The sequence below is a fragment of the Phyllopteryx taeniolatus genome, chromosome 12 (assembly GCF_024500385.1).
Source record: "Phyllopteryx taeniolatus isolate TA_2022b chromosome 12, UOR_Ptae_1.2, whole genome shotgun sequence".
Classification (NCBI taxonomy): Eukaryota; Metazoa; Chordata; class Actinopteri; order Syngnathiformes; family Syngnathidae; genus Phyllopteryx; species Phyllopteryx taeniolatus.
In genome coordinates, this window is record NC_084513.1 from 9,885,496 (window position 1) to 9,897,040 (window position 11,545).

At 42.2% G+C, this 11,545-nt stretch overlaps 3 protein-coding genes across 5 annotated transcripts; 1 reads left to right on the plus strand and 2 right to left on the minus strand.

Moving 5' to 3' along the window:
- The first annotated feature begins 125 nt into the window (after window positions 1-125).
- Window positions 126-5,134, plus strand: zgc:136439 (uncharacterized protein LOC678627 homolog). 2 transcript variants are annotated; one of them, XM_061793606.1, is made up of 8 exons: window positions 126-473; window positions 2,070-2,159; window positions 2,566-2,645; window positions 2,722-2,837; window positions 2,912-3,009; window positions 3,845-3,913; window positions 3,987-4,045; window positions 4,996-5,134. In XM_061793606.1, exons 1-8 carry the CDS (start codon window positions 282-284, stop codon window positions 5,114-5,116), a joined length of 825 nt encoding a protein of 274 aa, XP_061649590.1. In that variant the 5' UTR covers window positions 126-281; the 3' UTR covers window positions 5,117-5,134. The 2 variants fall into 2 exon arrangements, with proteins under 2 accessions (XP_061649590.1, XP_061649591.1); XM_061793607.1 differs by lacking the exon at window positions 3,987-4,045 and having other exon boundaries at window positions 4,996-5,123.
- Window positions 5,114-10,714, minus strand: asnsd1 (asparagine synthetase domain containing 1). The gene is made up of 5 exons (XM_061793595.1): window positions 10,661-10,714; window positions 10,515-10,590; window positions 8,295-9,885; window positions 7,996-8,177; window positions 5,114-5,432 (listed from the first exon to the last, which is right to left on the minus strand). The coding sequence occupies exons 2-5, from the start codon at window positions 10,520-10,522 to the stop codon at window positions 5,186-5,188; spliced, it is 2,028 nt and encodes a 675-aa protein (XP_061649579.1). The 5' UTR covers window positions 10,523-10,590; window positions 10,661-10,714; the 3' UTR covers window positions 5,114-5,185.
- On the minus strand, window positions 5,292-11,417 carry LOC133487267 (ASNSD1 upstream open reading frame protein-like). 2 transcript variants are annotated; one of them, XM_061793610.1, is made up of 4 exons: window positions 11,194-11,417; window positions 10,661-10,714; window positions 10,515-10,590; window positions 5,292-5,432 (listed from the first exon to the last, which is right to left on the minus strand). In XM_061793610.1, the coding sequence occupies exons 1-4, from the start codon at window positions 11,269-11,271 to the stop codon at window positions 5,404-5,406; spliced, it is 237 nt and encodes a 78-aa protein (XP_061649594.1). In that variant the 5' UTR covers window positions 11,272-11,417; the 3' UTR covers window positions 5,292-5,403. The 2 variants fall into 2 exon arrangements, with proteins under 2 accessions (XP_061649594.1, XP_061649593.1); XM_061793609.1 differs by lacking the exon at window positions 5,292-5,432 and adding an exon at window positions 9,745-9,885 and having other exon boundaries at window positions 11,194-11,414.
- Between the last annotated feature and the right edge of the window lie 128 nt (window positions 11,418-11,545).

Sequence of the window (11,545 nt, forward strand, 5' to 3'; positions counted from 1 at the left end):
CTTTCTTTAATAATGGAACAAGAAAAACAAAGTTCCAGAAAAGAAGCGGCACAATATCATTACAAGTAACAGTATCATCAAGCGTTCCGGATCGACAGCAAATTGTCAAAGGGGGCGTGGTTATAGTGGCATGACGTTACACTGATCACAGACGCGTAGCAGTCTCGCTCTATCAATTCCAGGGCGGTCTGCAAAACTTGTTGATTACACATTAAAGTTGATATGTACTTTACCGTTACCGATAGTATTAATGTTATAACAAGTATTGAGCGTCCGTCAGTATGAAGGCGGTGATCCTCGCCGCAGGCTACGGAACCAGGCTCCAGCGGGACGTCGCGGCCGACCTTAGCGGGCGCTTCGCTCACCTGGTCGGCGTCGCCAAGCCGCTGCTGCCGGTCGGGAACCTCGCTCTCCTTAGCCACTGGATCGGAGCACTGGCCGCCTCCAACGCAGTGGACGGAATCTATGTAGTGGTGAGTACTTTGCGACACATAATAATTGTTCGTCACACACGAGGAAATGGACTTTGCCCACAGGAAAGAATGTTATGCAGTTGTTGGTATGAAACCAATAGAAATAACAGAATGGCTATTTCAGAGCAAATTGGCCGACTTCCTGCTCAAATTCTGGCATCTTCCTCATGCGTACTGTTATCATACACATGTACATCCAATTCCACATTGATCGCGGACTCAAAAGTCTCATTCAACACTAAATGACGGACCTCCTGTTCAGGGTACGTTCGGAAATTCACTCCAAGCTTGCTCTCTACACTCCGGAACGTTCGGAAACTCAGAGCGTTGTTGGAGTTTGCCGATCGGTTATTCAGAGCGTCCCACTCCGGCACTTTGGTCAAATCACTAAAAATCAAGAAAAAAGAAATTAAAAAACAACAGCTGATATCTTGCATTTTAGTGGAACTGTGCGCAATTGGGAAAGTGTTTTCATTGATTATTGGTGAATATTTTGGATGATTATTGATTTTGGTGAATATTTTTGGGCAATTAATTGAACAGTTTCAGTATAATGCGAAATATCAGCAAAGTCTGACATGTAAATAGCGGCCTCCCATTGCCACGTACTACAGTAATCAGAATGAGAAAATTGTTTCTATTAATTTTTGGTAAATATTTCTGAAAATTGCATCCAGTTTCTTCAAAATGCAATATATCAGCAAAGTTTGACGTGCAGTAAGTAGTGGCCTCGCGTTTCCCCCAAAACGCTCTACAGCAAACAGAATTTGATTTAATATATGGTGAATTGGCACACATTTGTCACCCTGTGTTGTGTAATTTGCAGACGGTCCTTATCACAGACGGTAAACCAAATACAGAATCAAGCGCCGTTGTTACAGTAACAACAAATCCAGCCGCGATTTCTTTATTTTTTCTTTATTTATTTTTTTTTTTTTACAGTTTCCGAAATTGTCTTCCACATACTACCCATGTGATACATTCAAAAATGTAGTTATGAGGCCGAATGTGAGAAATGAATGTCAGGCGAATATCAAACATCCGGCCAACTTTGTCTCGCTGCTGGTGGGTCAGGCAGGACGAGATGTTTACAGGCAGACCTGACACATTCAATATGGCGGACGCCGTGACGTATCCCTGCCAATGGCCAACACTCTCGTTCGTAAATTCAAAGCAAATGGAGCGCGCACTGCCCCTCTGAACACTGCACGCTCCAAGCGTAGTGACATTGAATTTCCGTACGTATCCTCAGTTTGGGGCATGGGTCCTTGAGACTTTATTTCTTTGCTTTTTCTAACTTGCAAACCAAATACAAGTCCCGAACTTACCTCAAAATGGAAGTTAGTGAAGCAGTAGGATCTAAATAAGTCTCAGACTAACTCCACCCCCCCCACACTTTTTGGGTTTTACACTGCATATTTGAAATAAATGTAAAATCGATCAGTCAATCAAGTGGCCAGCTTCCTGTTCAATTTTGTGCATGGATCCTTGAAACTTTATCATGCATCGTGTTATGCTTGATATGTCCACCAGTTTTGTGTCCATCTGTAAAACTGGTGTTAAAATCTCGATTTATTTTGTCCTCTCTTTCCACAGACCAACGCTCTTTACCTGTCTGCATTTGAAGAATGGGCCGCACACTTCCCAAACGTCAAACTTGTCTGTGACCACACCAGAAGCAATGATGTAAATAGTTTTTTTTTTTTTTTTTTTTACTTACACCTGACAAGAAAGCTGGCATCCAATATCAAAGGGGACACAGGATAGAAAATTGACTTTTGAATTATGAAGAAGTGCTGCCTCGAGTGAAAATACAATGGAATCCTTATAGGTGAAATCATTAGCTCTGAAAGATCACCTTGGTTGTTAATTTGGTCAAACAGTCTCTGACCGAAGAGGGTGCCCGAGAGTATGGCGCAAATGATTGACACCTCTTCTGTAACGCCTTCTGTTTAATAAAATAAAACAGAAAATGAAATAAAATCCTGCAAACTTTACCTATAAAAGACACACACAAAGAAAAAACAAATGATTTAGCCCACTCTAGTCCTCAGTGGCTCAATTTTTATTTCATTTTATTTTTAATCACCAGGAGCGTCTCGGTGCCATGGCCTGCCTCCAGCTGACAGTGAAGCACTTCCAGATCCAAGATCATGTCATCGTGATCGGAGGGTGAGCTCATAACATATATGAGCGACATTTCGCACGGACAATATTTGCGAGTTAAAAGTTTTTGCATCCTAACTAGCGACACGCTGTTCAAAGAGGACTTCAGCCTCACTGAGATCCAGTCCAGGTTTTCTGAGCTCCAAGCGGAATGTGAGGACAACAGTTTGCTGCTGTCTTACCAATGCAGAGACGACGGTAAGAGCTGTTTGCTGTAATTCATCATGTGATCAGAATTGACATTTTTTTGAGGGGGCTGATTTCTGGTGCAGAAACTCACAAATATGGAATAGTGGAAATCGATAGTGAGGGTCGAGCTGTGTGTATGAAGGAGAAACCGCTGCCCTCCGAAACCACGTCAAGAAGAGCAGTAAGTTCAGTACAAATTATTATTATTTTTTAAGCTTGCCCATTTTAACCCTCCTGCTATGTAAATTGGATATGAAACAATTCTATTCTTTATTATGTCTGTGTGTTTAATTAGGGTAAAATAAGGTGTGTGTGTGTGTGTGTGTGTGTGTCAATCTGTCAGGTGTATGTGGTTCAAATTTAGTAGCAATCTGACAAAATCTCTTGGACGTTTGTCCTTGAAGGACCCTTGGAAAATGTTGAAAATGGGCCCAAAATGGCTGCTTCAAAGCAAAATGGCAGACTTCATGTGTCTTTTCAGCCATGGCTTCTTGAGAATGTTTTGTGGGTTTTCTCATGATACACGTCGACCAAATTGAATGTTGCCAAGTGAAATGGTCTCTAGGGGCTGATTTTGTTTCTTTGCTTTTTAATCAAAGAGCTTATTAGTTTGACCCTTAAATGCTCATTTTAAACCAGAACGGCAGACTTCCTGTGTCTTTTCGGGCATGGCATCAGAAAATGTTTTTTTTGGGGGGGCGGGGTCTATGCATGATACACAAGTCTACCAAATTTCATGTTGCTACGTGTAACTGTCTCCGGGGGCTAAATTTACAAAAATACATAATAATTAGCTGAGTTTATTGGAGTTTGGCCGTGAAACGGCTGATGTGAACCAAAATGGCAGACTTGAATTTTTTTGTGGGTATACCCATGCTAGAAAGGGCGACTAAATTTCATATTTTCTCATGGAACTGGCTTCAGGGGCTGAATTTTCTTAGATGGACCCCTGCAAATGGTCAAAATAGCCATTGAGTGGCTGCTTGAAACTTAACCACAATTGCTTTCCCCTCCAGTGTCCTTGTTTCTACATGTTGTCCAAGAAAAGCCTCCCTCTTTTGGACACCTTCCTCCAGGAAAAGAAGGTAATTACTTGTAATCATCCACGTTGCCCTGTCTCAACAATTATCATTGGGATCAATATTTCCATCCTGCCAGGATGCTCCCATGCATGAAAAAGACGCCCCTGGGAACTTTGTGTCCTGGCTCATTCCGAGGTAAATGATTTATTTATAAGGATACCTTATGTAGTGCCTTTTAAGGGACTCAAGGATCAATTCATTATATTTTATAATAGTAGATTTATACAGCACTATTCAAGGGACCTGAGGATGCTTTTAATATTGAGTTATTCATGTGATCAAGCATAACAAATCAAACATTTAGTACACTAAATATTAGTTAATGATGAAGTATCATTATTTATAGAAAGATATTCAAGGGCTAAATAAAATCATATCATCATAAATCATCTTCATGTATAATTTTGATGATTATAGCTTACAGAAAATGACAACTCCAAATTCACCCTCTCTAGAAACTAGAACATAACGTAACAAACTAGGTATTATGAAACAATGGAATTTACTTTTAATGTAGAATTTAGGCAGAAATCTGCCCTCTGAAAAGTATTTAATGACTCTATATGTATGAGTACTGAAATCAATTGCGTTTTCTACCATACTCAAATTTTTTTTTAGATGTGCCTAAATGATTACTACCATTTTGGAAACAGTTACGCACACAGAATACGTTCAAACAATATTTTATTTCATGTCGACACAATATTTGGTCATTCATAGTCACTTCCAAGGGCCACAACAACCACCATATTGTAACGCATCACACATTATGTGGCCTAAAATAGTTGCCTGTGATTATACACTTGGCCAGCAGGTGGTGTCGTGTGCACACGAAGCATCAAGAAATGGACCATTACTCGAACCAATGGCCGAAGTGTTACAATGCTTCATGAAGCTTAATCTCGCCACACTACTTTATAGAACGCGCAATATAGGGGTATCGCACAGGGCGCCATTCGGTCCAGGACTACCACGGAATGAATCATTCCTAATAATTTAAAATTGTTTCATATTGACAAATGCTTTATTTAATGTATTCTGTCAGGCAATACAAATGATTTTTTTCCTTTATTTTTTTTTAACAGGAAACCTGTGTATGTATATGAGATTAGTGGACGTTTTGATGTGGGAAACTTGCAGTCCTACGTGGACTGCGACCAGTATTTCAAAGAAAAGCTCTATGATATGCACACATACATGGTGTAGAGGAGGCACATATTTTATTGATAACTAGATCAACAGACATCATGAAAGTTTTAAAAACGGGGACTCCTTCTACTCTGCGAGGAGCCTGGCACACCGGTCCGACGCCTTCTCGTGGCCGTTCTCCATCTTGGCGATGCGTGACCCGAACTGCATAGCCCTCTTGGGCAGGACGGCGGACGCTCCGAGGCCAAGCTGACGGGCGGCCAGCCTCAGCAGCAGTTTCTCGCCGGCACCCCGCGGAAGCGACAGGTCGGCCTTGTCCCGCATGGGCAGAGAGTTCAAGTAGCTCACCACACTCTCGTCCAAGTACGGGAACCTGAGGATGGAAACTGACTTTTTAATACCATCTGTACCGGTGCTTCTCCAACTTTGTACAATAAGTACTACAGCTCTCCAAGAACCACAATTATGACCAACAAAATATACACATAGCGTCGTAGGCCTACGTCTTAATCAAAAACTAGGTTTTATTTCTAAAAAGTACATTTAATTTTATTTCAAGCCATTATAACACTGAGATAAATTATAGTATCATAAAAAATATTAATTGACCCAATCATTCAATCAAAATGAATCACAGGTAGGCTTGGGAATCATTTGAATTTGAGCGATTCCAGTCCCGATTCCGGTTCCTCAGTTCGATTCCGGTTCCAAATAATTCTCGCTTACGATTCTTTTATGGGGCTGGGTCAAAAAAAATTGCATGCTTTAAAATAATGGGTGTCCAAATTACAAACATCCATTTTCTTAGCAGCCTGCAGCACAGACTAAAATGAACATTTGACTTGGGGTTCTTTATAATCAGTATCAATATCAAAACTATGAACTAAAAGGCAATGTGTGTGGAACTAACCCAAATGACTTAATATTCATTAATTAATGTTGCAGCGAAACGTTTAATATAGCATTGTGAAAATAGTTATTTGGGACTGTTTCATCACATCAAATGGTTTAGGTTCAAGTCGTAACGACTTCCTGTTTTAACCTTGTAGCCTTTTATTTTGAAGGATACACACAGGAACTCAGCATTTTGGCACGACACAAGTGAATTTTTAAAACGAAAGTAAACTTAGACTGCAAGAAAAAGAGTAATGAATGAAACCAAATGCGATAAAACGATTACCTACCCATCAAGGAGGCACAAGGTTAGTGTTTGTGGTACTGTGAGACGTTTGTGAATTTTGTCCTGATTCATTGTGATGTAAAGTCGTTAATTTGAATTTGGTTGCTAATTTGACCTTTGGTGAAGTTTTACCTCAATGTTAAGCTTTTTTTTCCCTGTCATTGGCTCTTATGTTGGTTTGAAGACTAAAATAAATGCTAAAAACCATCAGTGCAAAAGTACAAGCAACCGTTTAACTTGTTAGCTGCCTCAATGTTAGCATAGACGTGTTATTATTTCACTCACCCAATTGACTCGACTGTAGGCTGAAGCTCAGAGCGGGAGGGAGCATGTCAGACTTCTGCACCGGGAAAACCTCTTTTGCACAATATAATCTTAATCCAAGTGTTGCACTGAGGTGACTGGTCATTTATTTTTAACAAAATTGAGACATTTATGTTTACCGCCGCCGTTGGGCACAAGCACGTCTTCGTGCGCGTTCTTCATTGGTTTTCGCCGCTTTCTTCTTCAGGGTCGGAAGACTTTAGGAATCGACATTTTAAATGTTAACGATTTCGGGGGAACTGGAACGTTAGTCCCTGTTCCAATTGGTTCTTGATTCTCGATGCCCAACCCTAATCACACCTAAGGTAAATTGGGGGGGGGGAAATCTACCTAGATAGTTCTTGATGATTAAATGCATATGTATTGTATTAAAAAGTTAAGTTGAATTGTGCTTTGGCAGTGATTCTTTTTTGTGCATTTGGGGGCAGTGAACCTGGCCCTTGTTGGCCTGCTTAGTGTGGCACTAGTGGACCTGGCTCTAGTGGAGCTGGTCAGTTCATCATTTGACCAGGTCCACCAGTGCAGAAGAGGTTCTGGGCTAGCCAGGTCAATCAGTGCCTAACTGAGCAGAATAACAGACACCAAGTGCATAAGGTTGGACTGACCAGGTCCACAAGAGCACTTGTGGACCTGGTCAGCATTTCAGTTCAGTTTGGCACTTGTGGACCTGGCCCTTGTTGACCAGGTTCACAAGGGCTGGACTGACCGGGCCCTCAAAGTTTAGACAGGAATGGGTGGTGATTCAATTGGGCCTGAAATGATCACCGAATCAAAATGTCCTGATTCGAATCGCAGCCAATCTTTGAATATTGTCATGACCTGTGTGTGTTGGTGTGTAATTGTTGCTTTGCCTCCCTATGATGGCCATTTATTGTAATTGATTACACGTATTTTCCCGTTAAAATTCCAGCTTCTGTTCTGATAGGTAGATTTAATCATGACACCTCCAGTTCATAGTGGAAGGAGTCTACTAAAAGACATGTTAGCTTCTACATGCATACAGCCATCGTGTAACTGCAGTTCTTTCACCATTTCTCCTCTCGGTTTGTGCCTAGGAAAAGCATAGCTTGAGTCATTTTCTGCTTTTCTGTCATGTAACACAAGTAGTTTCTGCGCCTGGCATCGTTAGCGGGGAGCAGTCTGTTTTGAAGTTGTAGTTCGTTCTGGATTTTTCATTCGTTGGACTATGACATCTCTATTTTGGAATACCACAAGGAATAACGATTCAATTTTAAATAGGAAGTCAATCGTTACGGTCAACAAGAATAACAAATCAGGATTTAGAGGGTGAGTCTAAGCCGTACTGGCCAGGTTCACAAGCGACAGGCTGGCCAGTTCTATGAGTACCAGATTGACCGAGTTCGTAAGAAAGTTTTACACTGGAAAAAAAAAGAAAAGAAAAGAAGCATAGCATTGTCATTTAACACCAAACCTGGCCTCTTTCCCGTGGTCTGCGATCACTCTGTCGTCTCTGCCCAAGTTCCTGGAGGAGATCCTGCCCAGTTCCATGGCTATTTCCTTGACCAGTCCCTCATATCCGGACATCTGGAACCTCACTCTGTGTCTCGCGTACCCTGCTAGCTGCTCATCAGCTCCAATTCCTGTCAGAATGACCTGGACGGAGGGTAAGAATTAGGATCCAGTCCTTTTTCTCTGAGCCAGCGTATAGTTGAGTGGGGTTTGGGGGTAGGGGCATCAAATTACTCATAGTTTTGGTCCCTACATTAGTACCTTGGCCGAAGACGTTACGCTGGTCCGGTCATGGTCCCGGGTCAAGAACCCCTCCCCTTTGGCTGCGAACCACACTGCGCACCCTAAGCTGTCATCCAGTACGGTGTCCAGTGGATGCACCAAGTGGTTGATGCGCTTGCGCCGCATTTTTTGCAACTCCTCGCGTGTTACATCCACTTCCACAAAGTTCCATCGCCTTTCTGGAGCTAAGACTTGGAGTTCCTTAACACCAGACCTACCAGTGATCCTGTCTGGGACATCGAATGGTTTGCATGCTTGGGTTTCAGACTTACTCTGACGGGATTTTTGTCTCTTGGCCGACTCTTTCTGAGCCTCCTGGTTTTGAAAAGCCACGTTGATAAGGTCTATCGGCTGACAATTGGGTACATGATGGTGAGCCAAGACGGCCAGAATCATAGAGTCGATGCCGCCTGAGAAAAGGATGGCAATGCTGGAATGATTGCTAGCCTGTGGATCGTCGGGCAAAGACTGGACGCGTTTCCTGACAGCCTCACTGAGGACATCGATCAGACCTTTAACTGTTTTATTCATTTTGATTTTGTCGAGAAGCCCTTCCAGATCCTCCACGCTGAAGTGTGGACTTGCGTGGTTCTCGTTCGGTGTTCTATTCAGAGGACAAATGGGTGATCTGAGCAGGTTTAGGGGGTTCTTCAGTACAATGCAGCTGCCCAGGCCGTGATGCTGGGTATTCTCTGGGCAGGGGGGGACCAGATCATCTCCACTCTGAGACCAGTTATAAAGTTCTATTGTCGGCGATCCAGATTCTACAAGTGACTTCAGGTCGACTCTGTACACACCGACTGCTGGAACCTCTTGCCATGCACATGGACCAGGTCCATAAACGTTGGACTGACCAGATCCAATAGTGCCTGACTGCCCTGATTGACAAGAGTCGGACTGACCAAATACACACGGGCTGGATTGAGCAGGTTCAGAAGTGTCAGACTGATTATGTCCACAAGGGCCAGGTTCATAAGGAGTGGACTGACTATTACACATTCTGCACTGACCAGGTGCACAAGGGCTGCCTCCCACAGAGCTGAGTGTCAAGGCCTTCAGTTTTTGGTCATACTTCCACAGCAAACTCCTTCTCCCAAAGTAATCTCTCCCAAACCAGAGGCAGTCTTTGCTCTTTTGATAGTACACAAACCCCCAGGGCCCTCTAATGGCGGAAAGCACAGACAAAATTTCAGAAGGGTCGCTGCAAGAAGACAAATACCTCAGGACAACTCTGGTGTCGTTCTCGGCTGGGAGGACTTCTAAACCACCGAAAACCTCCCCATTCCAGAGCAGAATGTTTCCGGCAGGATCCTGGAATGGCTGTGGGGTGAGAAGACCTCTCATGTGGAGAATGTGGGCCGAGAACAAGCACCGATAAGTAGGATCGGAGCATGACACTATTAAATCCCCGCTGAAATCGGGGCCTCTTCTTTTTAAATGTTCATAGACTCCATTGTCCCATGTGAAAGGAGAAGACGCTGGACTCACAAGACAAAATATGCCACACATGATTGCAGGATTTGTCAACTTCAAATGTCCTGTAACTCTTTCGTTAGGATGTCCAGTTTCTCTGTAGACAAGCAAGAGTAATTGTTATCCTCAAGTGAACATTATGTAAACACTTTATCTGACAATAAACAATTAAAGGAGAGATATTTTGACCCTGTCAACCTGATTGGGACTTAGCTTGTGGACAAAAAAGGCGATAATGACCAGGTCCATAATGGCCTGGACTGATCTTGTCCACGAAGACCAGGTCCACAGAGGTTGGATTGAGCAGTGCTGAACTGACTAGGTTCACAAGGGCAGGACTGGTCAATGCTGGACTGACCAGGTCTACAAATGCTGGACTTCTTTGTGTGTGGACGTAATCAGTCGGTACCTCCTGTACCTGGTCAATCTAGCATTTGTAGACCTTGTCAGTCAAGCATTGGTCAATCTAGCATTTGTCGGTCCAACTTCTGTGGATCTGGTCTTCATGGACATGGTCAGTGCAGCACTTGTTAACCTGGACAGTTGAGACAAGACAGCCCCCCAAAAATCGAGTAATTTCAACCAGAGGGTAACAATTGCATGTTATATGTACTCCGAGTTGGCCCTGCAGTAGAGGGGGTATGGTGACCAGTGGCTCATTTGCATGAGACAAGACCATCTCCACCTAAATAGTCAAAGCAGAATATGTGTTAAGTCTTAACTTACTCTTGCATGAACTCAAAGTCTGTCCTCTGTCTGCCAGGAACAATATGTTGCTATTCCTCTGCTGGACGTACACTTTCTAAAGGCAAAATGTATATGAAATCAATAAAAATTTCTCATTGGAATGGAATACTATTAATCAAACTCACCCTATCCTTCTTCAAATTGGACAGCTCATCCACAGCCACCTTTTGTTCCTTGATCTAAAAGGTCAAATACAAACGGACATAAATGCCTTTTTGTGACCAAATATGGTTTAAGAAATATCACTTTCCTGGCAAAATAAATCAAGTTTTGTGACCAAATGTAACTTTTGTAACTACTGTAGACAAATACAACTTTTTTGTAGCCAAATACACACCCTTGTGATTACATAGTGTTTTAAGAGATGAATATAGTATTTCTGTGGGAAACTACCACTTTCCTGGAAACATTTTGTGGGCAAAATCTTACTTTTTGTTATCAACTACCATTGCATCTTTGTGGACAAATACGGCCTTTTTGTGCCCAATTTTTTTTAATTTATTTTATGATTGTAACTACCACGAAATGAGTTGTGAGCGGCACTCCTACAGTACGGTATATGATATAAATTTGCAAATATATAATTATTTTAATCCCAATCAATGGCGATGTTTATTTTCACATTAGCTTGTTGTGCTTGACGTTGAGGTTTCAGTACCTGCTTGTTTAGCTCCTCCTTACGTTCGGCAGATCGTCCGTCTAAATTGGGGTCATTATTGTCGACTTTCGAAGACATTTTTGGTAAATAAAATAATAATTAGTTAAATGACTTTTTAAAAAACAACGAAAGCTCTCTGAGTTGCACGAGTAGCCGAGGCTAAACTAACTCACGAGTGTAAAGAGAAAGGCAAAAATACTTCCGGGTTAATCTTGGTGACAAGCAACAGCCTCTATGCTTCCGGGTTGGAGATTCCCATGCTCTCCGAATGTAAAATAAACACACATTATTGTACATTATAGCTATATTTCGGTTGTGATTTTTTTAGTTTCTAATTTAAGATATTTATATA

Bases quoted from the DNA above. Each gene is read 5' to 3' on its own strand.
- zgc:136439 (XM_061793606.1), top strand. From the start codon at position 282: ATGAAGGCGGTGATCCTCGCCGCAGGCTACGGAACCAGGCTCCAGCGG. The intron at 2,160-2,565 runs GTAAATAGTTTT...TTTAATCACCAG, and splicing joins ACCACACCAGAAGCAATGAT to GAGCGTCTCGGTGCCATGGC. The intron at 3,914-3,986 runs GTAATTACTTGT...CCATCCTGCCAG, and splicing joins CCTTCCTCCAGGAAAAGAAG to GATGCTCCCATGCATGAAAA.
- asnsd1 (XM_061793595.1), bottom strand. The intron at 8,178-8,294 runs GTACTAATGTAG...CCCTCCGTCCAG, and splicing joins GCGTAACGTCTTCGGCCAAG to GTCATTCTGACAGGAATTGG. The intron at 5,433-7,995 runs GTTTGGTGTTAA...TTCCATCCTCAG, and splicing joins GACCACGGGAAAGAGGCCAG to GTTCCCGTACTTGGACGAGA.
- LOC133487267 (XM_061793609.1), bottom strand. From the start codon at position 11,271: ATGTCTTCGAAAGTCGACAATAATGACCCCAATTTAGACGGACGATCT. The intron at 10,715-11,193 runs GTACTGAAACCT...TTGACCTTTTAG, and splicing joins AGGAGGAGCTAAACAAGCAG to ATCAAGGAACAAAAGGTGGC. The intron at 10,591-10,660 runs GTGAGTTTGATT...TTTTGCCTTTAG, and splicing joins CCAATTTGAAGAAGGATAGG to AAAGTGTACGTCCAGCAGAG.